General features: G+C 38.5%; 1 protein-coding gene across 2 annotated transcripts in view; it reads left to right on the top strand.

Moving 5' to 3' along the window:
- PPIL4 (peptidylprolyl isomerase like 4) overlaps positions 1-19739 on the top strand; it is a 40717-nt gene extending 20978 nt beyond the window's left edge. For both annotated transcript variants that reach the window (XM_061428262.1, XM_061428261.1), the window contains exons 10-13: positions 615-726; positions 5149-5245; positions 10608-10755; positions 16077-19739. In XM_061428262.1, the coding sequence (XP_061284246.1) occupies positions 615-726; positions 5149-5245; positions 10608-10755; positions 16077-16328 (609 nt within the window). In that variant the 3' untranslated portion in view covers positions 16329-19739. The remainder of the gene's footprint in view (positions 1-614; positions 727-5148; positions 5246-10607; positions 10756-16076) is intronic.
- The last annotated feature ends 6976 nt before the right edge of the window (positions 19740-26715 follow it).

Genomic DNA, 26715 nt, shown 5'->3' with positions numbered 1-26715 from the left:
GTGACTTATACAGTGGCTACAAATATTTGTATTCTAGTTCTTCTCTGCACTTTTCTTCATCTGATAAATAAATACCAAAACTGTTACTTACTCTTAGGATTTGAACTTAGATATGTCTGGTGCTGTTCCTACTACTTTGAGCCATTATGCTAGGCTATGTTATTTCTTTTTGTAACTTTGGACTGATGTATGTCCAATAGTAGCTCATCCTAAATTATAATTGTTCCAAAGTATTTGTCACATACCTTCTGTATTTCAGGTAATAGGTACTGCAACAGGCCCTTGGGGTTAAAATGTATACTGGAGGGTTGAGGAACACAGACACATAACAAATTATACCTAGACACTGTGTCAAGTGCACCAGAAGTAATATTTACAAGGTACATTGCTGTCAGCAGAAAGGAGATCTCTCTACCTTTAGTTTGCTATGAATGTTTTTTTCTCATAGGGTTGTTATCAGAGTTAATTGAGGTAATAGATGCAAAGCATTTGGTGCATAAGTATTCAAAGTTTAGTTTTAGTAACAAGGAACTTTTTGTATTTTCAGTATTTATTCTGGCTGCAAACATCTTTTCCATAAAGATTTATGCTTGAGTTTTTATAATTACTCTCAGGAAGAAGATTGTGAGAAAGCATTCTTCAAAATGGACAATGTGCTTATAGATGACAGAAGAATACATGTGGACTTCAGCCAGTCTGTTGCAAAGGTTAAATGGAAAGGAAAAGGTTTGTTGTTCATCTTTATTTGTTTCTGTTTTGCTTTGCATTCTTGTGTGTGTGTGTGTATCTCCTTTGACAGTGCTATTAATTAGAAATGTTCAGAGATGTAACTCCTGCTGTTTGATTTTATGTAGCTGCTTTCTAGTGTCTAAGGTGGGTAGAGTGGTGTGGGTGTTTGTATTTTAAACTAATGAGGAATATATTTACTACATTTGACTTTTTATAAATCACTTATAATTACCCATTGCAGACATGACATGTTTCCTAAGTAATTATTATAACTTTGGTGGCTTGATTCGTCTAGATGCAAAACTTTCTTTTGGCCACACCGTGCGGTGTGCAGGATCTTAGTTCCCTGACCAGGGATCGATCCTGTGCCCTCTGCAGTGCAAACAAGGTCTTAGTCACTGTACTGCCAAGGAAGTCCATGATGCAAAGGCTTAATTCTTCCTTCTAAAGTTTGTTTGCTTTAGTTGTTATATATATATAGCTCAGATGGTAAAGAATCTGCCTGCAATGCAGGAGACCCGGGTTTGGTCCCTGGGTTGGGAAGATCCCCTGGAGAAGGAAATGGCAATCCACTCCAGTATTCGTGCCTATAGAATCCCATGGACAGAGGAGCCTGGTGGGCTACAGTCCATGGGGTCACAGAGAGTCGGACACAACTAAGTGACTAACACACACACACGGTACAAAATTGAAAAGATCAATGAAAAGGAGGTAGAACAAAGTTTCTTCCACTCCTGCCCTCACCCACCCAATTTCCCTTACCAGAGGTAACCACAGCTACCTGTTTCTTTTGTAACCTTCCACATATATTCTTTGAATATATCTAATTATACATATTTATATATATATATGCTGCTGCTAAGTCGCTTCAGTCATGTCCAACTCTGTGCGACCCCATGGACTGCAGCCTACCAGGCTTCTCCCTCCATGGGATTCTGCAGGCAAGAACACTGGAGAGGGTTACTATTTCCTTCTCCAATGCATGAAAGTGGAAAGTGAAAGTGAAGTCACTCAGTCGTGTCTGACTCTTAGCGACCCCATGGACTACAGCCTACCAGGCTCCTCCATCCATGGGAGTTTCCAGGCAGCAGTACTGGAGTGGGGTGCCATTGCCTTCTCCATATATATATACATGTAAAAAAAAGAAAGCATAACCGTTAGTCACTCAGTCATGTCTGACTCTTTGCTACCCCATGGACCATAGCCTGCCAGGCTCCTCTGTCCATGGAATTCTCCAGGCAGGAATACTGGATGGGTAGCCATTCTTGCCTGGAGAATCCCAGGGACAGAGAAGCCTGTAAGCTGCCGTCTGTGGGGTTGCGCAGAGTTGGACACGACTGAAGCAACTTAGCAGCAGCAACAGCATAAGCCATTCCTTTCTCCAGGGGATCTTCCCGACCCAGGGATTAAATCTGGGTCTCCTGCATTGCAGGCAGATTCTTTACCGTCTGAGCCACTTATTTGATGTTTAGGATTTCATTTCATGTTTTCCCATTTATATAAAATATATTATATATGTGTGTATGTATATATATATATAATTGTCTCCTTTAAAAAAGAAACACACACATATGTATGTTTTCTCCTTTAGTAAAGGAAAACAAATGGCTGCATGCTATACATAGTGTTTCCGTACCTTGCATTTTTCATTTAACAATATATCTAAGAGATAGTTTGTATCAGTATATAAAGGAACAGTTTATTCTTTTCAGTGGCTGTGTAGTGTTTGATTGAATTGTGTATCATAATTTATTGAACCAGTCCTGTTAAAGCACAGTCAAGTTTCTAATCTTTTGTTCTTCTGTGTACTGTGTGCTATTCCTATACATACTGACATTCCCCACAAATGCATATATATGTCAAATAAATTCCTCCTAGTAGTAGCATACAAAACTTAGGTAGAATCTGTGTATACTGAAATAATATGGGTTTTTGATCACTGATGCAGTGTGTTTAAAAGATTTCACTTTGGCAATTATTCACTATGTAATGCTAAATTTTACTAGGAATTCTAGGATTATTTTCTTTTTCTGTATAACACTCCATTTCTCATGGTTCTTATGAATGTTTTCCCCCACCCACATGTGATAATTGCAGCTTTGTGGTCAAAAGAATCAAATAATTGTGGTCAAAAGAATCAAATAAGTACATTCAGGAAACATAGACAAACACTGACCTAATGCATTATGGTTCTGGTCCCGAAGTACTGCCAAGTAGCTCTTCTGTGGAGCTGGTTTCCTGGAAAGCTAATTTAATTTTGTCATTTGGGATACATATGAAACAAATATAATTCTTCATTACAGAGAGGGAACTTGAAGCAGAATCTTGTGAAGTGATTTACCTAGGGTCAGGTTTACCCAGATTTAAACCAGTCCTGAATCTAAATTTCTCTCTCAATTTTCTTTTCTTCCTAACCCATCTACCCACTTTAGAAATAATACTGCCTTCCTAAGTAGGTTCAGTGTAGTTTATTTACAGTAAAATGTCATAGGAGACATGCTTCAGTTTCTTATGTGCTGTCATAAACATGTAATTTGTTGTTAATCTCAGTTCATGTTGAGATAATTTTATGTATTATGTTTTCACATTTAAAAAATTGAGTGGTATCCTATGCCCTGGGCTTCCCAGGTGGCTTAGTGGTAAAGAATATGCCTACCATTGCAGGAGCTGCAGGAGACTTGGGTTTGATCCCTGCGTCGGGAAGATCCCCTGGAGGAGGAAATGGCAACCCACTCCAGTATTCTTGCCTGGAGAATCCCATGGACAGAGGAGCCTGGCCGAGTACAGTCCATGGGGTCACAAAGAGTTGGATATGACTGAGCGACTGAGCACACATCCTCTGTACCATTCACGGTGCTAAGTACTTTTCCTTAATAGCCTATGTGGTGATTCCAACAGCTCTGTGAAATGTTAATATTATTTTCAGTTCCTAAGTGAAGAGCATTTCAGAGAATTGAAGTTTCTTACCTACAACTTCTCACTGGAGTCAGAATTTGAATCCAGAATTTCTAACTTTAATCTGTTGCTCCAACTGTACTTCATCCATGGTGAGACTCCTAATGGCAAGCACATGGCAGATGCCTTTTCAGTGATGAAACCATGCCTATTTGTTACAGTTACCAGTATTTTAACTCTTTATGGTTGTTTGTTTCACATTTATATGAAACATTGTCTACTGGCTATTTCTGTTTCCAGAGCCTGAAATTGCCAAATAGGTTAATCTTGTCTTTGATGCTTACCCCTCTTTTTACTGTTTTTCTCTTTTGTTTAAATACCCTAGTGACAGTCAAGGAGTATATAGGTTTCTCAGTCAAAACACCTGCGTACCTCAAGTTGGCTTTATTTGCGCATGCAATCTTGGACCCTTCTGTAGCAGGCCTTCCCCTCTGGAAACATTTCCTCACAGTGGTTGAGGGGGTGGGTCAGGCAGGTTAGTCAGCAGGTCTAGGACATAGACAGGAGCTCGATCCTCATCTGATAGAGACTAGGTTTGAGAGTAGAGAGGCTACATGGAATGCTCTCTGCTTTCATGCCCTGCTGTGGTAGGCCAGTTAACAATCCTGTTTTTCTGAAGAAAGTGTTAATTTCATTTTTGGCCCTTGGAAACAGTAAAGGTGCTCTTAAGAATTTCAGGGCAGAAACAGTTTATCTTTGGTGCTCTCTTCAACCCTTTCCTCTCACATCTCTTTAGTGAAAATCTGTACATTTCCTGCTGTCCCCTATTTGTTTGGTGCTCTGTTGAGATTTTGAGCACTGTCTCTTGACAAATTAGAGATCTTTAAACTCTCACTTCTTCTAAACATATAAGTCTCTCAGATCTCAGGTACAAGTCCTAAGCCCTCAATTTCCTTTGGGCCTAATGTTCTCATAGACTTAATGGCTCTACTTAAACCCTGCATTATTTTCCAGTGGTTGTATTCTTTGTGTAATTTGGGATTTGAAAATTTGGTGTTGTAATATTCATATATATCATTAGGGGGCAGCATATCACTACCTAACTAAATGGATTTCTGATTTCAGTTAAAATAATGGTGAAGAATGAATTAGCTTGGTTCTTTTGTTTTCTTCTCAGCCTTTTGTATCCTCTGATATATGTGCTTAGTTGCTCAGTTGTGTCCAACTGTCTGCGACCCATGGACTGTAGCCCACCAGGCTTCTCTGTCCATGGGATTCTCTAGGCAAGAATACTGGAGTGGGAAGCCATTCCCTTCTCCAGAGGATATTCCCAACCCAGGGGTCGAACCCTGGGTCTCCTGCATTGCAGGCAGATACTTTACCGTCTGACCACCAGGGAAGCCCCCCCCACCCCCGCCTTGATATATATGCCACTTATAAAATAGTTCTTATGTATACCTCTTATAATTGTTATTCTTGATTAATCAGGTGATTTTTCTAAGCTCTTTTTTCTTTTTTAAATAGGTGGGAAATACACCAAGAGTGATTTCAAGGAGTATGAAAAAGAACAGGATAAACCATCTAATTTGGTTCTGAAAGATAAAGTAAAGCCCAAACAGGAGTATCCTTCACAAGAACTAGTTGGTCCGTATGTGTTGACCTTCTACTCTGGAGAGTACAATGTGATACTATCTTATGAAAAGACGATAGAAAACACGGCACCTGAATCCAGATGCTCTGTGATGAAATCAGTTTCTCTCTTTTCACCATTTTATATATGTATACTTTGTTTTTCAATATATTCTTTGTTGTGGGGAGAAAGTTAGGGTTGAGAAATTTTAAGCCTAATTCTTTTACCTCCCTACACTTAGGTTAAGGTTACCACTTATTTTCAGAAGATCTGCAGGTAAGGGTTGTATTTTATATATATAATCTTAATGTTTTAAATTTCTCACAGAAATTTATCATAGCTAAGCTAAACCCTTTGTAGTGGTGGTGTTTAGTCACTAAGTCATGTCCGACTCTCTGTGACCCCGTGGACCGCAGTGTGCCAGGCTTCCCTGTCCCTCTTTCTGCAGGATACACTGTTAGTGTAGCAACACATATTTATTTTACTCCTACTGTGTGCAAGAGTTGACCTCTATAGGATTAAAAAGAAATCCAGAGACTTGACTCTTTATAGATTTGTCCAAGTTTTAGGTTGAGACAAGTAAGAAGCAATGAAACATACTTTTCATATGATGTCATTTTAATTTGTTCATTGATACTCTCATTATAAACCTATCACTCCACACGTGGTTATTTCTTTTGCAGTTCTTTCTGGTGAGTGGTTTCTTTGTTTCCTAGTTTCTATTGGTGTTTTAGGGATACTCTTTCCCCATACTGTGTAAACATTTTTTTCCCCAAGAATTCATCGAGGAAAGATGAATATCAGGTTGACCTGTTGTGTATTTATTTTTTATTGTATTGGCTGCCTGCAGTGCCGTCCAGAGTCGGACACGACTGAAGCGACTTAGCAGCAGCAGCAGCAGTACACAAAGCATTGTAAAGTGTTAGAGCTGGATAATGTCTGGAGTGTACTGACATAATCAGCACGAGGGAAGCTTTCATGTGCAAACAAACCAGACAGTAAACTAAGATTGGTCTGAAAAGATGAACATTTGAGGGCATGTGATTGAAATCTTAGAATCATAAAAGGTATGGATAGATACACCTGAGGTTTATTCACCAAATCTTCGAAATTAAATTGAGGCAAATCACTAGAAACTGCAGCTGAAAGAGGGGTGTGTGTAGGACAAATGAAAAGGAGTGTAAAGTAGAAGGAGCATATTCTGCTCATGGGTGTTCAGGCTGAGAAGGAAGGCTACCTAGTATAAGAGTGTTTTACATTCAAGGTGATAGATTGCTAAGAGTTAAGAAAGAAACTAGGCATGTTTAAGAATCAGTACCTAGCCCAGTGCTGTCTAACGAGACTTGTGCAGTGATGGAAATGTGCTGTATCTCCCCTGTCCAGTGTGGCTACTAACTACATGTGGTTAGCGAGCGTCTGAAGTGGAATGAGGAACAGGATTTTATAGCTTGTTTGATTTTCATTAATCTGAATTTAAGCCACTTCCCATAGCAAGTATTGAACAGTGTTGCTTTAACCCTTTGAAGCTGATACAGAAGACAGGCATGTCCTGGTGCAAACCACGTGTTCAGAGACAGAATATTGAACAAGAGAAAGGAATTCATGAATCTGACCTAGTGGAATGATCTTTATGTTCTTGGTAATTGATAGGTTTCATTTTAGCAAGACATTTATTGTCTCAGGTATAGTAATAGAGGAACAGAACATATGTTTTCATATATATTTTCACATATATTACTTTATTACTATGGTGAACAAGGGGGATTCTGAAGATTATCTAAATACTGATAGTCAGAAAGACATGGGATGTACTTTATAGATCATGAGAGAGAAATTACTATAAAACTATTAATAAGATTCAAAAATAGAGGTAGAAGAGGGAACTAGACCTTGGGAAGTAATTGGAGAAAAGAGGTCAGGGGGATCACGAAGTAGGATTTTGGAGAGATTTGACATCTTCTAAGAATCTGGATGGTAGTAGTGAGTAGAAGATAGTGGATGAGCTAGGAAAGAAGAGAATGAGTGTCTTAGTATTACAAGTAATTAGCCAATACTTATTTGGTTGTTACATGCCCAGAGAAGTTTAGCTATGAAACATGCCCCCTGCCCACGTGGACCTTGTGTTGTATATTGGAGTTGGGGGGAAGAACAGACATTAAATAATCACCATTAATTAAATATGTCTAGAATGTTGCAAAGAAGTACATCTGTGGGATAGTTCAGTTCAGTTTAGTTCAGTCGCTCAGTCGTGTCTGACTCTCAGGGTCTTTTCCAGTGAGTCAGCTCTTCACATCAGGTGGCCAAAGTATTGAAGTTTTAGCTTCAACATCAGTCCTTCCAATGAACACCCAGGACTGATCTCCTTTAGGATGGACTGGTTGGATCTCCTTGCAGTCCAAGGGACTCTCAAGAGTCTTCTCCAACACCACAGTTCAAAAGCATCAATTCTTCGGCGCTCAGCTTTCTTTATAGTCCAACTCTCACATCCATACATGACTACTGGAAAAACCATAGCCTTGACTAGACAGACCTTTGTTGGCAAAGTAATGTCTCTGCTTTTTAATATTCTGTCTAGGTTGGTCATAGCTTTCCTTCCAAGGAGTAAACGTCTTTTAATTTCATGGCTGCAGTCACCATCTGCAGTGATTTTGGAGCCCCCCAAAATAAAGTCAACCAGTCCATCCTAAAGGAGGTCAGTCCTGGGTGTTCATTGGAAGGACTGATGTTGAAGCTGAAACTCCAATACTTTGGCCACCTGATGCAAAGAGCTGACTCATTGGAAAAGACCCTGATGCTGGGAAAGATTGAGGGCAGGAGAAGAAGGGGATGACAGAGGATGAGATGGTTGGATGGCATCACCAACTCAATGGACATGGGTTTGGGTGGACTCCGGGAGTTGGTGATGGACAGGGAGGCCTGGTGTGCTGCAGTTCATGGGGTCGCAAAGAGTTGGACATGACTGAGTGACTGAACTGAACTGAACTGAACTGAAAAATAAAGTCAGCCCCTATTTCCACTGTTTCCCCATCTATTTGCCATGAAATGATGGAACCAGATGCTATGATCTTAGTTTTCTAAACATTGAGCTTTAAGCCAACTTTTTCACTCTGCTCTTTCACTTTTATCAAGAGGCTCTTTAGTTCTTCTTCACTTTCTGCCATATGGGTGGCGTCGTTTGCATATCTGAGGTTATTGATACTTTTCCCAGCAATCTTGATTCCAGCATGTGCTTCTTCCAGCCCAGTGTTTCTCATGAGGTATGGGACTTATAATAGAGGTGAGGGGTCAGAGGATCCTCAAATGATACTGTAAGTAGTGACATTAAAGCTACAACAAATATGGGGAGATGAGGGCTGAGGTGGGGTACTGTTTTCTTTAACTCTCGTCCATTATTTAAGGAATACAGTTTACATCTTCCCCCAGGACAGTCCAAGTATAATCATACACATACACGCAGAATTGAAAGACAAGTTTATAAAATACTGTTTTTATTAGATTCCATGTACTCTGTTTTCTGGTCTGTGTTATTTTAAAATGCTGGCTTTCAGTGACCCACTAAATGGATTTTATACCCTGTTGAGTAGCAATTAGAAATACTCAGGAACTCTGATGCACTTGGAACAGAGCAGCATGTGTAGAGCAAACACTGAGGTGAAATCATAGGCAAGGGCTATTGGATTTGTATTCGGAAAAGGAGACTATCCTTAAGGTACCGTGGAAACACTGTTACACGGACTAAAGGAAGAAAGAAGTTGGAGATAGTGGGGTAATGATAGAATGGTACAGGCTGGTTAGCTGTCGCCAGCCGTCTTGTGAGAAGCCAGAGGGTGCAGTGTTTTCCTACTCCCTGAGGGAGCATAGAGCTGTGGCCTGGTGAAAAGAGACGTGAAACTCCAGTCCTAAGGGAAGTGTGTTTGCTTTTACTCTAGTCCTACACGCCACTAAAATAGTTCTGTGTTTCGGACTTCCTCCTAATCTTTTTTTGAAAACCACTATTCTAGTCTTGCCTGTTTTAGGGTTTAAGATTATTGTTAGAGAGGTCTTAATAGTTTTACATTTTTTCTCATTCTCAGATATTGTAGTTTATTAAACACATTTATAAATTAAAGCATACATTATTATAATTTTTATAATATATTTATGTGAAATTAAGAAAGATTCACTCATAGTTCTACCATTTAGGCAAATGATACGTTTTATTTTTCCTTGTTCCTTTCAAATCTTGATCTTTTACAAAGTTGTATAGTTATATACAATTTTTGCTTCAGGCTGTTTTAACTTATAATTTTTATAGACACCGTGCCAGGTCATTTAACAGCATTCATTTGTCGTTGTTAATAACTCCCTTTATAGTTCCACGTTGCAGTGCTCTGATGTGTTTATGTGTACCTTTATTACTAGGCGGCTTATTCTCAGTTTCTGTTATTTAAGATAGATCCTGTTATGTATGCAGTCGGGCCTCTGCATCTGCAGGTTCTGCATCCGTGGGTCTCCAACTGCAGATGGAAAATATTCAGTAAAAATATACCAGAAAGTCCCCAAAAGCAAAACTTCCATTTGCTGTGGAGGCAGCTAGTTATTTATGTAGCATTTACATTGTATTTACATCTATTTACATCACATTTACATTGCGGTAGGTTTTATAAGTAATCTAGAGATGATTTGGAGTGTAAGGGAGCATGTGTGTAGGTTATAGGCAAACACTATGCTTTTTATATAAGGGCCGTGAACATCTGTGGCGTTTGGTCTCCTTAGGAGGTCCTGGAACCAACCCCGGTGGACAGTGAGGGACAGCTGTGCCGTTATTCACTTAACTTACTGTCACTTCAGTTTTTTATGAATTCTTATTTGAATTTCAACATGATAACTGTTGATATGCCTTGCTAAATTTTCTCCTATAGGACTGAAATTACACTCGAAGAGTCACGTGAGTGTATTTTCATCTTACATAGCTTCTCTGGCATTGGGGTTTATAATGTCTTAATATTTTCGAGTTAAATATGTGCTTCATTTTCTAAGTTTAAATGTTTTCATTATTGACAAATAGGTTTCCTTGTTTTTTTAATGCTACTTATATTTTTCATTTATGAAATCAATTTTTCCCCTGTATTTTTTGCCCACTTACCCATTATAAACTGTTTATTTGAAACAAGAGTTCTTTCCATTTTTCCTGCCTGTGTAATGAAGTAAAATATGAATTAGTTTTGTTTTAGAAATATATTCTATGCTCTGAGATGCTTTTTGCTTTAAAAAGTTGTCTTTAGCCTCATGGCCTCCTTTGTTGACCAGATTCTCATGTTTCGATGTATTATCTGTGTCAGTTCTCACATTTGTCCTTAACTAGTTGCTCCAGTGCCAAATACGAACTTGTACTAGATGAGCAGGCAGAAGACTCAAGGGCAGGTCACTCACACACAAGTAAAAAGCACAAGAAGAAGACCCGCCACTGCTCTGAAGAAAAAGAAGATGAGGACTACATGCCAATCAAAAATACCAATCAGGTACGTACTGTTATTCAGACTCAGCTGTAGAGAAAGACATACGTCTTAATGATGTAATTTAGGAATAAAGGTATGCTTCTGAACAGGGATGGATGCGTTCTTAATTCTTAAGATGTAGAACGGTTTTACTCGGATAATGAAACTTTAATTTCAAGAATATATATAACAGATTATAAAAGACTGTTTCCAGAATAACTTAACATGTCATATAGTTCCACATTGTGAAGCAAGAATGATTTTCATCCCTATTAACACTTACTCATTCCCATCAAAAACAAGTGTGGTTATTGTAAAAAAAAAAAAAATCCTTCTAATTTATCATGTTAATGTATTACCAGGTGTTATGTACAGCACTTATAGCTCTTGAGGTTTTAGAACCTGAAAAAAACATTTATGCCCTCCCATATGGTATATATGAAATAAAAGCCACATTAAATAGTTAGCTTGATCATCCCCAAAGCTTTCCTAAACAGTAAATTTTCTAAGACAATGATAATAAAAATTCCCCAAAGAAAGTAAATTATAAAGAGAAGAAATCATTTCCAACCTGCAGTTTGGCTCTGAGTTAATTGAAAAGCAGATTACATTACAACCCCTTGCTCTGGTTTTTACCACACGAGGACCTTTAAACTGGGCCTGGTAGATGAGGAAGCGTTCAGTTGGGGAGGTTGGGGGAGCTCACGGCAGTGGGCATGTCAAGCAAAGACACAGATGGAGAGATGCAGTGTGACTGGCAGAGTAAAGGATTTGTCTGTCAGAAGAGCTAGGTTTGGGTTCTTTACCAGCTGAGCCACAAGGGAAGCCCAGATTCCTACATTGCTGATCATTAATGTGACCTCATCACGTAATTTAAACTTTCTTGAGCCATGGTCTCCTCCTCTGTGAAATTGAGATAATATTTGTCTCAGGCACGTTGTTAAGATTAAGTGGAAACAAAAAGTGTGTGTGCAAACATTTTCTACATTGGCTGTAACTATTATTTTTACAGTCAGTATGTTTTAAATCACTTGGAATCATTTCTCTCTGTGGTAAGGCCATTAACTGGATTCACATTTCAGTTGTTCCTTTTGATGTTTACAGATCGCTTAAAATATTTTCTGTTGTAGTTTGAAAAATTGTGTGCTTCCAAAGTGAAGTCTACAAAGTGGTACACATATGGCGCCTAGCTACTATCCCTGTCCTCTCCCCCTTTTCTTCTTTCCCCAAAGGTAACCATTTTATGTGTTTTATGGTTTTTTTCTTCATTTTAAAAAATGACAGCAAATGCATGTTTTATATGTATTAGCACCCTATTCTCTAGACAGCATATCCTCCTACTCCTTGCTGTCATCCAGCAAGGATCTACTTTCTCTTCTTTCAGTTGCCCTTTTGCTATTTAAAGATTGCCATCATTCATGCCCTACTCTCTGTTTTTAAGTTACACCCTTGTCAATCCCTCCAGTAATCCTCACATGAATCAGTGATAGTAATGTCTCTTGCGTCCTTGTAATGCGAGGTGGATGCTATTGTCTCTGTTCACAAGCAGGTGAAAGATAGAAAGGTTAAGCTACTTGCCAGTGTCTTAATGCAGCCAGTGAGTGGTGGAACCACAGTGTAAATCTGGACCTGGACCCCTACTGCTGTTCCTCTTACCTGGAATGTATTCCTGTCAAAATTCTTTCCTAAATCTCCTTCCCTGAAATATATTCCTGCCAGCAGTTTTCTTTGCTAAATCCAATTGTGAATTCTAATGTAGCTTGTCCCGTAGTATAATATTCCAGTGTCATCTAATAGGAACATCTCCCTATTAATTTTTATACTCTTATTAATTTAGCCACTGATCACCTCAACATCTTTTTTAATGGTAGCTATATCACATTTCTATGAATAGTTAGCATGTTTTCCACTAAAACTCTATAATGATGCTAAGTCCCATGAGTTGCCACAGCTCCTCATCTTACACTTGTACATGGAATCCGTGATAAATTTAGGCCTGAAATACACGTTGATGTGTTTGAGATAATCAGCAGTCTTAAAAAAATCTGAAAATGGGCTGCATTTCAAGTCTGTGGTTCTCACGTTTGCACCCCTGCCTTTCTGTGAGTCTTTCTTTGTCTTGCTATTTGATTACTTAAGACTTTACAGTAACAGCAGCAAATGCCCTTCCCTTTTGGCAATAATATTCTAACTTTATCTCTTCCCTTGAAGTGTATTAAAGCAGTTGTTTTTGGTTTTATACTTTGATTTAATAATGTAGCTGCACTGATTTTCTTTTCCTTCTAATAAAATAGCATCCATATTTAAGATTTCAGTGGGCCCAATTTTTTCTGTTATTCTGCTTTTTATCCTTTCAAGTTTAATCTCAAAAGTATTACGTAATCATTAAAGGAAATTTTCAGTGCTAGGTAATTTTCAGGTACAGCTCAAATTTTCCTATTTCTTGGTCTTTTTGCTTGGTGAGCTTAGTTTCCTAAGAATGCTTTATTTCTTCAAGTGCTTTGTTTTTTATTGACTGACAGCCTTACTGTTCAATTTGAAATCTGTTTATAATTTTTCCACCTCATGTCTTAAATCCAGAGATGGTTACTGTGTTCTTGAGGTTTGAGTTTTACTGGGGTTACAGGAAATGAGTACTCAGCCGTGGCTGCCTGGCTGAGAAGCATCAGATTGCTTGCCTGTCCTCCTCTGTGGCTTTCATAGGTGTTCAGTATTCTTATAATCTGTTTTTGTTATTTTAATCATTTAATATTATTTTAGTGATTTAGATGTGACTAAATCTCCAGTTTACTGCCAGAGACCTCAGCAAAGGTTGATTTTTTAATTTTTTGACTACTCTACAGGAAGTCATTGGCTCAGTTAAGTTGATTGCCTTAAACTGGCCTTTATGGTATTCTTTCTTTTTTTTTAGCTGCATGCTTGTTTAATCATCATGTCTTATTTCTTAAATCTATAAAATGAGTAGAATTTCTAAAAACCCATACTGGAGATGACTTAGAGCTCATCTCAGTCGTTTCCCTTACCTTAGATATGAAGATCCTGACCCCACAAGCCCATGGACTTACAGTTTAGTAGGAGGACTGAAACTTTAACATTTTTTAAAAATTCAGTCAGATACGGTATTTTTTTCCATTACTGCCCCTTTTTAAGTTTTATATGTAAAGTTACTGATCAGTTAAATAACTTTCTCCAGTGTATGTCCATCTCTAGAGTCTCAGTTTCCTTATATCTAGAAGGAGGATAACATTGTACTCTGTGAGCACTGAGCACTGTGCAGACACATACTTGGATCTGTTCTAATATGGCTTCACCTAAACTTTTCTCCTTCATGCATACAGTGCTCAGTCTTCCTTGCTTTCAGTTTTCACATACACTTCTTGCATTAGCCTTCTTGCAGCCAATCCAAGCCCTAACTCACTCATCCTTTGAGGCTCATCTCAAGTCCTTTTTAGCTTCTCTATAAACCTTCACTGATAAATCTAACCTCAAGAGGATTTGTTTGACACCTTTCCTAAATGGCAAAGACCATTCGAACCTAGAACTGCCTGACTTCAGAGCTTGTGTAGCTTTGAAAACTAAGCCAAGTAGGAGAGGCTTTAAGATTTCAGTCCATTTCAGATTTTCAGCTTCCTCAATTTTTTTCAAAAAGAATTAAGTACTGTGTAATCTCTTTCTTATTTTAAACACTCAAAGCATGTAAGTGCCTGTTGGTATAATAGTGTGCTGAAGACTTTATAGGATTATCCATCAGTTAAAACAGTCTCTCCATTTAAGAAGTTTATTGCCTCAACCAGCGCTTGCTGTACAGTCAGAATAGTACATACATATTTACATTTTGTGTATGTTACAGGAAGAACAAAAAAAGTCTTTTTCCTAGGGAGGTCACATTTTGCTCAAAAATAATTGGTAAAAGTTTAAGCTGAAACGCCTACTCATTTTCTACCTCTGGGACTCTTAACAGAATGATAGGAACTATTAGCATTGTGGGAAATCGTGAATCAGTTTATAGGAGGTCTTCCACAAATGCTTTGGCATGTGACAGTCTTGTTAGGTCTGTTTTCCCGTACTGCAGTCCCTGTAATAAGCATAATGTTTAGTATCTGGACATTATATGGAATAATTGTGAATCATTTCCTTAAAACCCAGTCCATAACCATAGGTATTCATCACTTGGATTTTAAACCTTGACATTTGCATCTACTGTAATAATGTCTAAGGTAATAGAATTGGGCACTTGGGAGTTCAGTCCTCAGAATTTCCCCTTTCTTTTGAGAAATCTTTTAAGAAAGTTGAATTTTATCAATTATTCTTGAAAGAGCATTGGCTCTGATATCTTTAGATTTCAGCCACTTGCTGAGATACTCGTTTTGATCAAGGATAAAACATAAGCAGAGATAGAGTTGTTGTGCTGTAACTAGCCCTTTTCTGTATGGAAAAGTTACTGTTGCTACTTGAGGGGCTTCTCTGGTGGCTTAGATGGTAAAGACGGTTAAGAATCCACCTGCAGTCCTGGAGACCTGGGTTCAGTCCCTGGGTCAGGAAGATCTGCTGGAGAAGGGGATGGCACCCACTCCAGTATTCTTGGCTGGAGAATTCCATGGACCACTGCTATTTAGTTATTGAAAATAGAAGTAAATGTACCCACTTTGTCATCTTTGGGGCAGTGAATTCTTTTTTAAAGAACTGTGTCAATAATGATTTTAATAAAACATTTATCGGCTATGTTAATAATGATTTTGTTAAAAAACATTTAGTCTAAACAAGAAACTTTATTTAAAGATTTAGAGAGAAGCTGTTATAAAAAATACTTTAAAAACAATTGCTCAGACCCAAGTATTCAGAATCCGTTTTCTCTCCTCTTTAGACTGATTGACCTGTCTAAAATCTCTTTTGGATATGCTATTTAAATGATGTCTTCTTTATAGCTTTCTTAATGGGGATTTTCATAGTTTCATTGTAGATCAGTGATGGAACCGCATTTTGGGGGAGGGGGGAAGGAGGGAGTGGAACGATGGCTGTGCATAACCAGAATTCTTGGTATTGCAATTTTGCCCAAAGACTTATTTCAACTGGGCTATTTCAGTTCCTTGTTTTTAGATGTGATCTTTCAGTTCAGCTGAAATAGTAGATACAAAGCAGTGAGATCAATGAGAAAATGGTTAACTCTTTTTCTGAATTATTTTTGCTTTTTAATTTACAGGATTCTTGGCATTAGTGGTAGTGTTCAAATTTGACCTGTTAAAACTGCTTGCTAATGGGAGACATGTCTTAAGTTTTGTGAATTGATAGTACCTACAAAATGATTATTTTATTGTTTCACTTATACCTCTCTATTTCTTTGATAGGATATCTACAGGGAAATGGGCTTTGGTCACTATGAAGAAGAAGAAAGTTGTTGGGAGAAGCAAAAGAGTGAAAAGAGGGACCGACCTCAGAATCGAAGTCGTAGCCGATCTCGAGAAAGGGACGGCCACTATAGTAACAGTCACAAATCCAAATACCAGGCAGATCCCTATGAAAGAGAAAGGAGTAAAAAGAGAGACCGAAGCAGGAGTCCCAGGAAATCCAAAGATAAAGAAAAATCCAAGTACAGATGAAAGTCGAAGAATCAGACATGAGTGCTAACGTATTTACTCTTGTATAACTTGGAGTACCAGATGTTCAGATTTTGTATGAGAGCAGTTAAAGACTCTGCTTGTTATTTTTTTTCATAGTAGGATTATGGCCCTTTTAGATTAATACTGATTGTGTAGGGCGCTAAAAGACATAAAGAACATTTTCTTTGTATACTTTTTTACACTAATTTTATTGTTATACATAAATCAGTAGTTTTCATTTTTAAAGTCTTTCATATTTTCAGTCTTTATCTTTAATGAAGTATTTCATACCTGCAAAAATACACAATCATGTATATATAAGGTATAAAGAATAATAAATGTCCATGTACCAATCAGCCAACTTAGGAAATGAATATTGCTGGCATTTTAAAAGTGCCCTCTCCTCAAATAATTATTATTTTGAACGTTGTGTTTGTCATTCTCTTGCTTATTACAGTTCTACAACATATGTAAATATCCCTAAATGAAGTACTAAGTTTTGTATTTTTTTGAATTTTATATAAATGGTATAATGTGTGTTTACTTCTGTGACTGGCTTTTTTCAACTTAGTGTCTTCTAAAAGTCATTCATTTTTATTGCTATACTGTATTATATGACAAGTCCGTAATTTATCCATTCTTCCGTTGATGGATGTTTGGGGTTTTGGTGTTTTTTTGTTTTTTTTTTTTGCTGTTGTACATAATGCTGCTATAAACATTCTTTAGGAATAATTTGCTTGGTCATGTGATATGGATATTTTCATCTTTATAAGATAATGCCAAATTATATTCTGCAGTGGCTGTACCAGTTCATACCCCTAGGCACTATTTGAATTACCTTTGTTTCACATGGTAATATTTCACATCATATATCATGTCTAGTACTTGCTAATTTCAGACTTTTTAATTTTGCCAATCCAGTGGCTGTTAAGTGGTATATTATTATAGTTTCCAGCAAGAACACTACTATTATTCTTACATTTGTTCTTCTGTATAAAGCTTTTTTTAAATTCTTTTTCTCTGGTTGCTTTAAAGGTTTCTCTTGATCACTGCTGTTAAGCACTTTGATTATGATGTGCTTGGTATAGTTTTTGTTTGTTTGTTTTCCCCTTCATGTTTCTTCTGCTGGGACTGTTTATCTGTAGGTTTATGGTTTTCACCAAATCTGGAATTTGGGGGGCTTTTTCATTTTTGGGGTTTTTTTTTGTCTCTGTCCTTCATTTCTTTCCCTCTGGGACTGTTAATTGTGTGTTAGACCACCTGACACTGTCTCGCAGCAAGCACTCTTGTGCTCTGTTTTGTTTTTACTTTGTCTTTTTTTTCCTCTGTCTTCCAGATTGGTTTCAGTCGCTATGTCCTCAAGTTCATTAGCCTTTTCTCCTGAAGTATCTAATTTCTTATTAATCCTATCCAGTGTATTTTTCACCTCATACATTATATTTTTAATCTTCAGAAGTTCCATTTGGGTCTTTCTTAATATCTTCCATGTCTCTCCTTCCAGACTCCTGCTTTCCTCTTTTTTGTTTGTTTGTTTGTTTTTTGTTTTGGACATCTGACATGTTATTTGTAATTACTATTTTGACCATTCTATCATCTACCATTTCTTGTCTGTTTCTATTGAGTTTTTTACCCTGTCATTATTAGGTTGTAATTTTCTTCTTTGCATGCCTGATAATTTTTGGATTTTACATTGTTGGATGCTGGAGCTTATTCCTTTAAATATGTTGAGCTTTGTTCTGAGAGATAGTTACTTAGAAGCAGTTTGATCCTTTCATAGCTTGCTTTTACACTTAATGATCTAGGACCAGAACAGCTTTTAATCTAGAGCTGGTTTTGCTCACTACTGAGGTAATAACCCTTCTGAATAAGCCTCCTTCTTGCCTGGTTTATAATGAGTTTTCTCCACTCTGGCTATGGAGAATGAGAACTATCCTGAGCCCTGTATGAACTTGAATTTTACCACTGATTCCTTTCTGGTGGTTCTTCCCCACCTTTGGGTAGTTTTCTTAAGTGTATACACTGTTTAGCTGAAGCCTCAGGGGAACTCTGCAGATCTGGAATTCTCCCTTTGTAGCTCCCTCCTCTCTCCAGCACTCTGTGTATGTATTAGTCACTTAGTCGTGTCCAACTCTGTGACCCCATGGACTGGGGCCTGCCAGGCTTCCCTGTCCATGGGATTTCCCAGGCAAGAATACTGGAGTGGGTTGCTGTTTTCAGTAGTCTGCCCCACAGATTTTACCTTGGTGTCCTAAACGCCCCACCAGGGGAACGCCCGGGCTCTCCCTGCGGTCAGTTCGGGCAGTGGTAGGGCTTTCCCTGTTTGTTCTCCTCTCAAGAGTCACTGTCCTGCACAGTTGTCCAGTGTCTGAAAAAGTCTGTTGTATATGTTTTGTACAGGTGTCGCATTGGTTAATGTGGAGAAGGGAAATCCTGCCCCTGTTGCTCCATTTTGGCCAGAGCGGAAGTCTCGTTTGAATGTGCATTTCCTAAATGCTAACAAGGTTGAGCGAGCTTCTTTTCATGTATATTCATTTCCTGAATGCTCTCAGTGAAAAGCTTATTTCTTGTCTTTTGTGCATTTTATGTTATTGCCTTTTTATGTTTCCTTAAGGAATTAGATTGTGGATACTAGTCCTTTTTTACTACTAAATGTTGTAAACATTTCTCGCCGTTCGTGGTTACATTTTCACCTGTTGATGCCTTTGGAAGAGCACAAGTTGTAAATTGCGCCTCCCCCACCTTTCTCCCCAAACTTTTTAATATGAAAGGTTTCATACATGTGTAGAAACACAAAAACATAACAAACCTCCATATATATTCCATCCAGATTAAACAGTAACATTTTGTGGTTGAATAATTTTAAAGTAAATTGAAAACATGATATTTCACCTTTCAGTATTTCACCATGCATTTTCTACAAAGTGTCCTCTGTAACCACAATAGTATTGTCACACTGAAAACAAACAACAATCTCATATTATGTAACACATACTCAGATTTCTCCCACTGTCCCAGGGATGTCATTTTTTGGTGTTGATTTGTTTTTAAACCCAGGCTCAACCATGCTTCATGTAGGGCTTGTTATTGTCATTTTATTCTCTTGGTCTAAAAGAGTTTCCTGCTATCCTTCCACCCCAACCACTTTTTTTTTTAAATGAGATTGAAGAGTTCAGGCCAGTTGCTTTGTAGAATATTCCACATTCTGAAATTATTTGATGATATCTTCATGGTGTCCTCCCATCCTTTCTACTTTTTATAAGCTGTGAGTTAAGTCTAGATATTTGATTAAAATTAGGTTATGCATTTTAGACAAATTTTTAAGTTTAATGTCAAATTTATTAACCTTTCCCTATATGTTTTGTGCTTTTTGTATTTTGTTGAAGAAATCCTTAATAAAGATATTCTGCTATATTCCGAAAGTATAAAGTTTTGTTTTTTACATTCAGTCCACATTGAATTGTTGGTGTGTATGTGTATGGTGTGATAATAGGGATTTAAATTCACTTTCCCCCCACAACATATGGCTCTAATCAGTTGTCCAAAATCTATTATGAACTGAAAGTAGCTCAGTTGTATATGACTGTTTGCGACCCCATGGACTATACAGTCCATGGAATTCTCCAGGCCAGAATACTGGAGTGGGTAGCTGTTCCCTTTTCCAGGGGATCTTCCCAACCTAGGAATTGAACCGAGGTCTCCCACATTGCAGGCAGGTTCTTTACCAGCTGAGTGAGCCACAAGGGAAATAATGCTTTTTAAAAACCTGTTAGGAATAGTTCATCTATTTCCCATTGATCTGTCATAAGTTTCTATAGATTTGTGTATGGGTTTTGTTTCATGGGTTCTCTATTCCGTTGGTTTATTGTTTATTCCAACACAAAAACCAAGTATCTACACTTCTATGGCTTTAAAGAAGTCTTGATATTTAAGCAACAGTCCCCCACCACCTGCCCACATCTGCTGCTCACCCACCCGCCATCTGTTTCATTAGCAATTTTTTCTGTATATTTGGAACCAACTTGTTCGTTTTCCCAGAGGATTCTGTTGCTACTTCAACTGTATTTATATTCAAACAGTAAATCACTTGGTGGCAACAATATCTTCATATATCTTCCTATTCAGACAGGCTGCATGTGTGTGTGTGTGTGTGTGTGTGTGCGCGTGCGTGTGTATGCAAGCATGTGCTCAGTTGTGTCCAACTCTTTGTGATCCCATGTACTGTAGCCCACCAGGCTCCTCCGTCTATGGAATTTCCCAGGCAAGAATAGTATTCTTGGAGTGAGTTGCCATTTCCTTTTCCAGGGAATCTTCCCCATCCAGGGATCAAACCTGAGTCTCTGGCATCTCCTGCATCGGCAGGCAGATTCTTTACCACTGCACCACTGAGAGGCCCCAAGATAGCAAACCTCCATTTAATTCTTAGAATTTTCTTTTGAAAGCTTTTGAACATCTTTTGTTAGATTTACTGCTAATCATTTATGTTCTAATATAAATGATATATTAAAAATGATTTTTTTCTGTTTCTTGACCAAAGAAGTTATATTTTTTATTAAATATCCCTGAAATATCCAGCCATTTTGCTGTAAGTCTTATATTTAAAATTTGTATGGTTTTCTTGGGTCTTTAATGTGCACAATAAGTGTCAGCGGTATTCGTATAGTGCTTGCTGGCTAAAATTTCTAGTACTGTGATAAAACTTTCCTGTAATCTTCCTTTTCTGTTTTATTCTTAACCGGATTTGATGTCCACATTATACAATAAGTTTGTGACTGTTCCTTTTTTTCTATTAAATAGAAGGATTGAAATAGCTCTTCCTTGAATGTTGGATAGAGGGTGCCTACAAAATTGACCTTCGCACTTCTTTCATGAGAAAATTTAATGATTAGATTTCAGTGATTATAGAATTCTTAGCTTTTCTGTTACTCTCAAAGAGTTTATTCGTTTTTGTTACTTTGTCTTTCTGTAAATGTTTTGTTTTCATTGATGTTTTCAATTTATGTGAAGATACTTGCAGTACACCTAGTTGATTTTTTTTACTGCCCTTTTAATTTTGTCTTACTTGGTCCTAATGTTTTAGTGTCTCAGAAACAGCACATAGCAAAATGCGTTGTTTGATTGTAACTAATGAGTTTAGTCCTGATTATTTACTAATGTATTTGGATTGATTCATATCACCTTATTTTGTGCTTTTTTGGGTTTTTTCCCTTCGTTTTCTTTTGGATTAATTTAAAACATTAAAAAATATTCTGCCCTCTTCCCCCTCATCTTCTTTGTCCTGGGGAATTGCCTTTGAATTTCCCATCCATACTTAAAATGTAAGGTGATATTTTGAAGATATTAGACACCTTTAAAGTTAAAATCACCGCTTTTCTAATTCTGTGCTCTAATCCTCCAGTGTTTTAGTCTAGCTTGTGATTTAGTCTGTATTGTTATTACCGTTTTTATACAGGTAACTGTTAGATTTACCCATGTGTTAATCATTTCTTTTACCCTCCATTCTTCTTGCATCTCAGATCTTCCACATAGTATCATTTTCCATTTTTCTGAAGCACAACCTTTGATATTTCCTTGCATGTGCATACTAAGTCGCCTCAGTCATGTTTGATTCTTTGCAGCCCTATGGACTGTAGCCCGCCAGGCTCCTTTGTCCATGGGATTTCCCAGGCAAGAATGCTGGAGTGGGTTGCCATTTCCTTCTCCAGGGGAACTTCCTGACCCACAGCTAAAAACTTGCCTCTCTTATGTCTCCTGCATTGGCAGGCAGGTTCTTTACCACCAGTGCCACCTGGGAAACTGGCCATAAAAACAAATTAACTGCTGATACACAGCTTCCCATTTAAATTTTTTGAGAATTTGAATCTTTAGTTTTTTTCTGCTAACTTATGTATAGTGGCTTCTTTTTTATGTGTTTCTGATTTTTTTTAAATGTAATTTGGGACTCTTAAGGTATCTAAACTGAGGATGCTTTTCTCTAAAGAAGATTTACATTTGTTTTTTAGGCTTCAGGTGATGCTGTCACCTAGGGCCACTTTAATTTCTTGGCTTACAATTTCCATGTGCATACATAGTGTAATTTTAAACCATAAAACATAGAGTATATAAAATATCAAGGGAAATAAATCTGTTAGTATGATCCATCTCCATTTCCACCCTTGCAAAGCTGGGAAGATGCTTGCAGATCCCTCCCCCGCCCCCACCACCCCCAGCCTAGTCCTTCTCTGATGGAGAGCCCTTCTATTCTCCTGGCTTCATGTGAAAATCTTAGATTCCATTTTCCAACTTTCTATCAAGACTAAAGACTAGTCTTCATTAACGTCTTTCAACACTGTGGCCTGAGGCCCTTAGTCCCCAAAGCTCTACATTCATGGCTGGTGGTTAACTTATCATTTTGTTCATATATTTTCGGTCTTGAGGAAATTCCCCAACTGTCTTACAGTCTCATCAGTGCACTTAAAGTGCGATTGCTGTAACTTATCTTGATTTATCTGGCATGTGGATGTTTTACAGAGAGTAGCAAGAGGGGAATGGAGGTGTTACAGTTCAGAATATCCAGGCAACTATACTGCCTGGAAACTCCCATGGACAGAGGAGCCTGGTAGGCTGCAGTCCATGGGGTCGCTAAGAGTCAGACACGACTGAGCAACTTCACTTTCACTTTTCACTTTCATGCATTGGAGAAGGAAATGGCAACCCACTCCAGTGTTCTTGCCTGGAGAATCCCAAGGATGGTGGAGCCTGGTAGGCTGCCGTCTACGGGGTCACACAGACTCGGACACAACTGAAGCGACTTAGCAGCAGCAGCAGCATACTGCTAAGAGCAGGTGTCTCTCTGGTTGCATATGTAGTTCTTAGGCATCAATAGAAGAAAGCTGTATAGATATTGCATAAAAAACTATCATCCTGAATACAGAAAGGTAAGATTCTAAATTACAGAAGATAAATACAGAAGATTCTAAATTTGTTCTGAAAGAATGAATGAGCAAGGAAGAAATGATGATTGACTGTGATAGGAGTCTTGAGAAGCAGTAACTTACTGACAACTGAAATTTGAATTCAGTAGGTTCAGTGGGAAAAATAAAAGTAGTAAAATTTTCTGAACCTATTGTTTCAAGGAAAAGCTATCCTTAATTGCCACAGATGGTATTTTAGGTATGAAAGACTCTAGTTTTAGCAAAGATGTGTGTTTGGAAACACTAAGTCCTATTAATCAGAAACTGTTTTTAATGGAGGTGACCTCTAAATATAATGTCCATCAAGTCTCCTTGACTAGATAAAAGGCTATCGTGGTGCTATGTTACTACGACTAACATCTAGGGTAAAGTGACTGTGTTTCCTGCTTCTGTTTTGCTTCTCTAGGTATTAGGTGAACTCTTAAAGTCAGGCTCCAGTAATATCTTACTTTTCTTTAAAAAAGTAGCTATAGGTATATATTTTTATCTTTCAGAGGGAAAAAATAGCCATTATGAGACTAAAATTGCTCATTACTTATAACTTTGCTGTCAAGTTTCAGATTTGATCTCCCTTACCAGTTGAATTTTCAAAGATTTTGAATAGAACTATTAAAGGCTAAAAGAAGAGAAACTTTAAGTAGGTCCACACTTTCACAAATGTCTCTTAATGTATTAGTTGCTTTTTAGTTCCTGAAGATATATTTCATACCTATGTTTTCCACTCATCGTAAAGAGTTTTCAGTCTCAAGTTTGACATTTCTTACTTGCATCAAGACTGAGTCACAAAGAATATATTACAGATAGTAAAATCGAAATCACAGAAGACTTACCTTTCAGTGGCTGTTGCTATGAAACCATGTTTTGATGGGAAATTTTAGAGAAGTTTGTGCTTCCTGTTGTTAAATGATAGAATATGGAGATCCCCTTAATTTTCAAAATTGCCCTTTTTTAAAAGCAAGTAACCTCAATTATTCTAATAGGACAGACATTCTTTCTTCTTACCCTATCTTACTTACCCAGAACTGCTAATTAGGTTTAATTTTATCTTTGCTTCCTCTCCTTGCACATTGAAGGGGCAGCTGGGCAGAGTTTTGGAGAGATGTTTTATGTGCAATTACAAGGTTGTATTGCTATTATTTATTTTTACCTAGGACACCGGGATGCTCAAAACACCTAAAAGATCGAAAATATGGTAACTTATGAGCAAGAGAGCTTGGATGAAATGAGAAGTTAAAAAGTGCTGTTTTGTTGTTGTGAATCTAGAACAAGATCACAATGACCTCTTCCTGAAAGAGAGAAAAATTTTTGTTTAATTTTGTTTCCTCCAGGCAGTGTGATCTGCAGAAGGGAACTTTAGGATTTCAAGTCAGAAAATGACTCAAAAAGCAAGAGGGGGACTTCCCTGGTGGTCCAGTAGCTAAGACTCTGCACCGGCAAAGCAGGGGCCCCGGATCAGGGGACTAGATCCCACGTGCCACGGCTAAAGGTTCCGCATGCCACGACTAAGAACTGCCGCAGCCAAAAAAGTAAACAAAACAGAAAGGCAAGTGGGAGAGTAATATGGTGGTCTGGCTGAAGCAGAGGACCACAAGTAGAGAGCATGGACAGGCGAGAGGAGTGAGCTGAATGCAAAACTGAGACTTGATTTTCCAGACAGAGGAGAAGCAGAATATACGTCTAACAAAGGCAGTTGAAAAAGTCAACTGGACTTTTGAAAAAGTCACTCTGGCAGTTGTGTATAGTTACCCAAGGGTTGGCACCAAGTTCCTCGGATGGCCTTGCACGCGACTCATTTGCCATCTATTGACACACAGCCCCCAATCCAGATTTACATCAAAGCGGGCTTCCCAGAGGAGACGATGAATAACGTGACACCTTCTGTGTTTGTCATCCGGGTTGGTGCAGTGCTAGATCGTGGAATGGGCCACACAATAATAATTGTCAAAGTCATACTATCTTAGTGACATAATCACTCACTGGATATTACAGAACACACTTCAAGTATCTTTGGAATGGTGGGAGCTCGACATGCTTTGAATGAAACTTTGATCTGGTGTAGGGTTGGAATGGAGACTGCCCCCTGCCCCCGCTGCCCCGGTTTTGGGGTGCTCACTTTGTACTGCGTTGGTAGGATGTGTGCAGAGGGCTAGCCTGGAATTGTCCAGATTTGTCTTTGCACATCGGACACACAGGGGAGTGCCTCACCTCAGGAGGAGACCGGCCCCACAGATTCTGCCATCTCAGCTGATGGCAATATGTATTTGAAACTTTATCGTTAAGCAGTGTTTCATTATTATGTTGATAATTATCTACTACTCATTCTCTGAAAATAAACCAAAGACATACACTCGTGGCCTTTCCCCCCGAGTGTATGCTTATGGGAAAGGATGTCACGGGCTTCTGTGCTTGATCTTCGGGCTTTTCTCAGCTGTCTTCTCGCGGCACACCCCGGGCGTGTGTAGGAGCAGGCCAGGCAGAAGTACGTGCAGACAGCCGCTCCTCGGCGCTCCCAGCCCCTGGGCCCAGGGCCTCACGCTGGCCCCTTCTCATCTTCCCGCTGCACAGGAGCAGTGAGCTTAGCGGAGTCCATGGTGACCTCGGCTGAAGGCTCTGAGGGAAGGTGTTGCGGGGGTTACTCATTTCCTAGGGCTGCCATCACATGGTATCACCAGCTGGGTGGCTTAAAACAAGTCATTCTTCCTTCAGTTAAAATAAATAATTACAAAAAAAAAAAAAAAAAAAACACACCAAAACAACAGGCATTGATTCTTACAGATCTGGAGACCCGAAGTCCAGAGGCAAAGGATCAGCAGGGCTGTGTTCCCTCTGAAGGCTGTAGGGAAGAATCTTAGCTCATCTATTCCTAGCTTCAGGTATGGACCTGACTCACAGCTGCATCGCGCCTTTCTCTGCTGCTGTTCACCTGGCCGTCTTCCTTTTGGCTCTTCTGCGTCTCTCGATCCAAACCTTTTCTCTTATGAAGACACTAGTCATGGGATGCCATGGCCACCCTCATCCAGTCTGATAGCAAATCAGCTTGATTACGTCTGCAGAGACCCTACATCCAAATAAAGTCATGTTCACAGGTATTGGAGTTTAGGACATTTGAACATTATCTTTTTGGAACATATCATTTCAACCCACTGCAAGGGGTGAGGTATTTACCACATTCAAGAAAATCCTCTGCAGCACTTAGGCCAGAGGCCAGCAAAGATGCTGTTGGCAAGGATACAGAGCTGAGCCCTAGAGAGCAAGTTTCTAGATGTAGAATGTGTTGCAAGTGTTCAAATGTGAACACTTATAATCTGCTGTCATTAGCCCTGGAGAAATACCTGATCTTAACACAGCTATCATTACTCCTTCTGTGCCCTTAACCTGGGTTTCTCTACCTGTTTCCCACTAACTTCACACCTGTTGGTTCATGATCTCTCTTCCTC

The sequence above is a fragment of the Bos javanicus genome, chromosome 9 (assembly GCF_032452875.1).
Source record: "Bos javanicus breed banteng chromosome 9, ARS-OSU_banteng_1.0, whole genome shotgun sequence".
Lineage (NCBI taxonomy): Eukaryota > Metazoa > Chordata > Mammalia > Artiodactyla > Bovidae > Bos > Bos javanicus.
The sequence above is the reverse complement of the archived record's forward strand: the minus strand, read 5'-3'. Positions and strand labels throughout refer to the sequence as shown.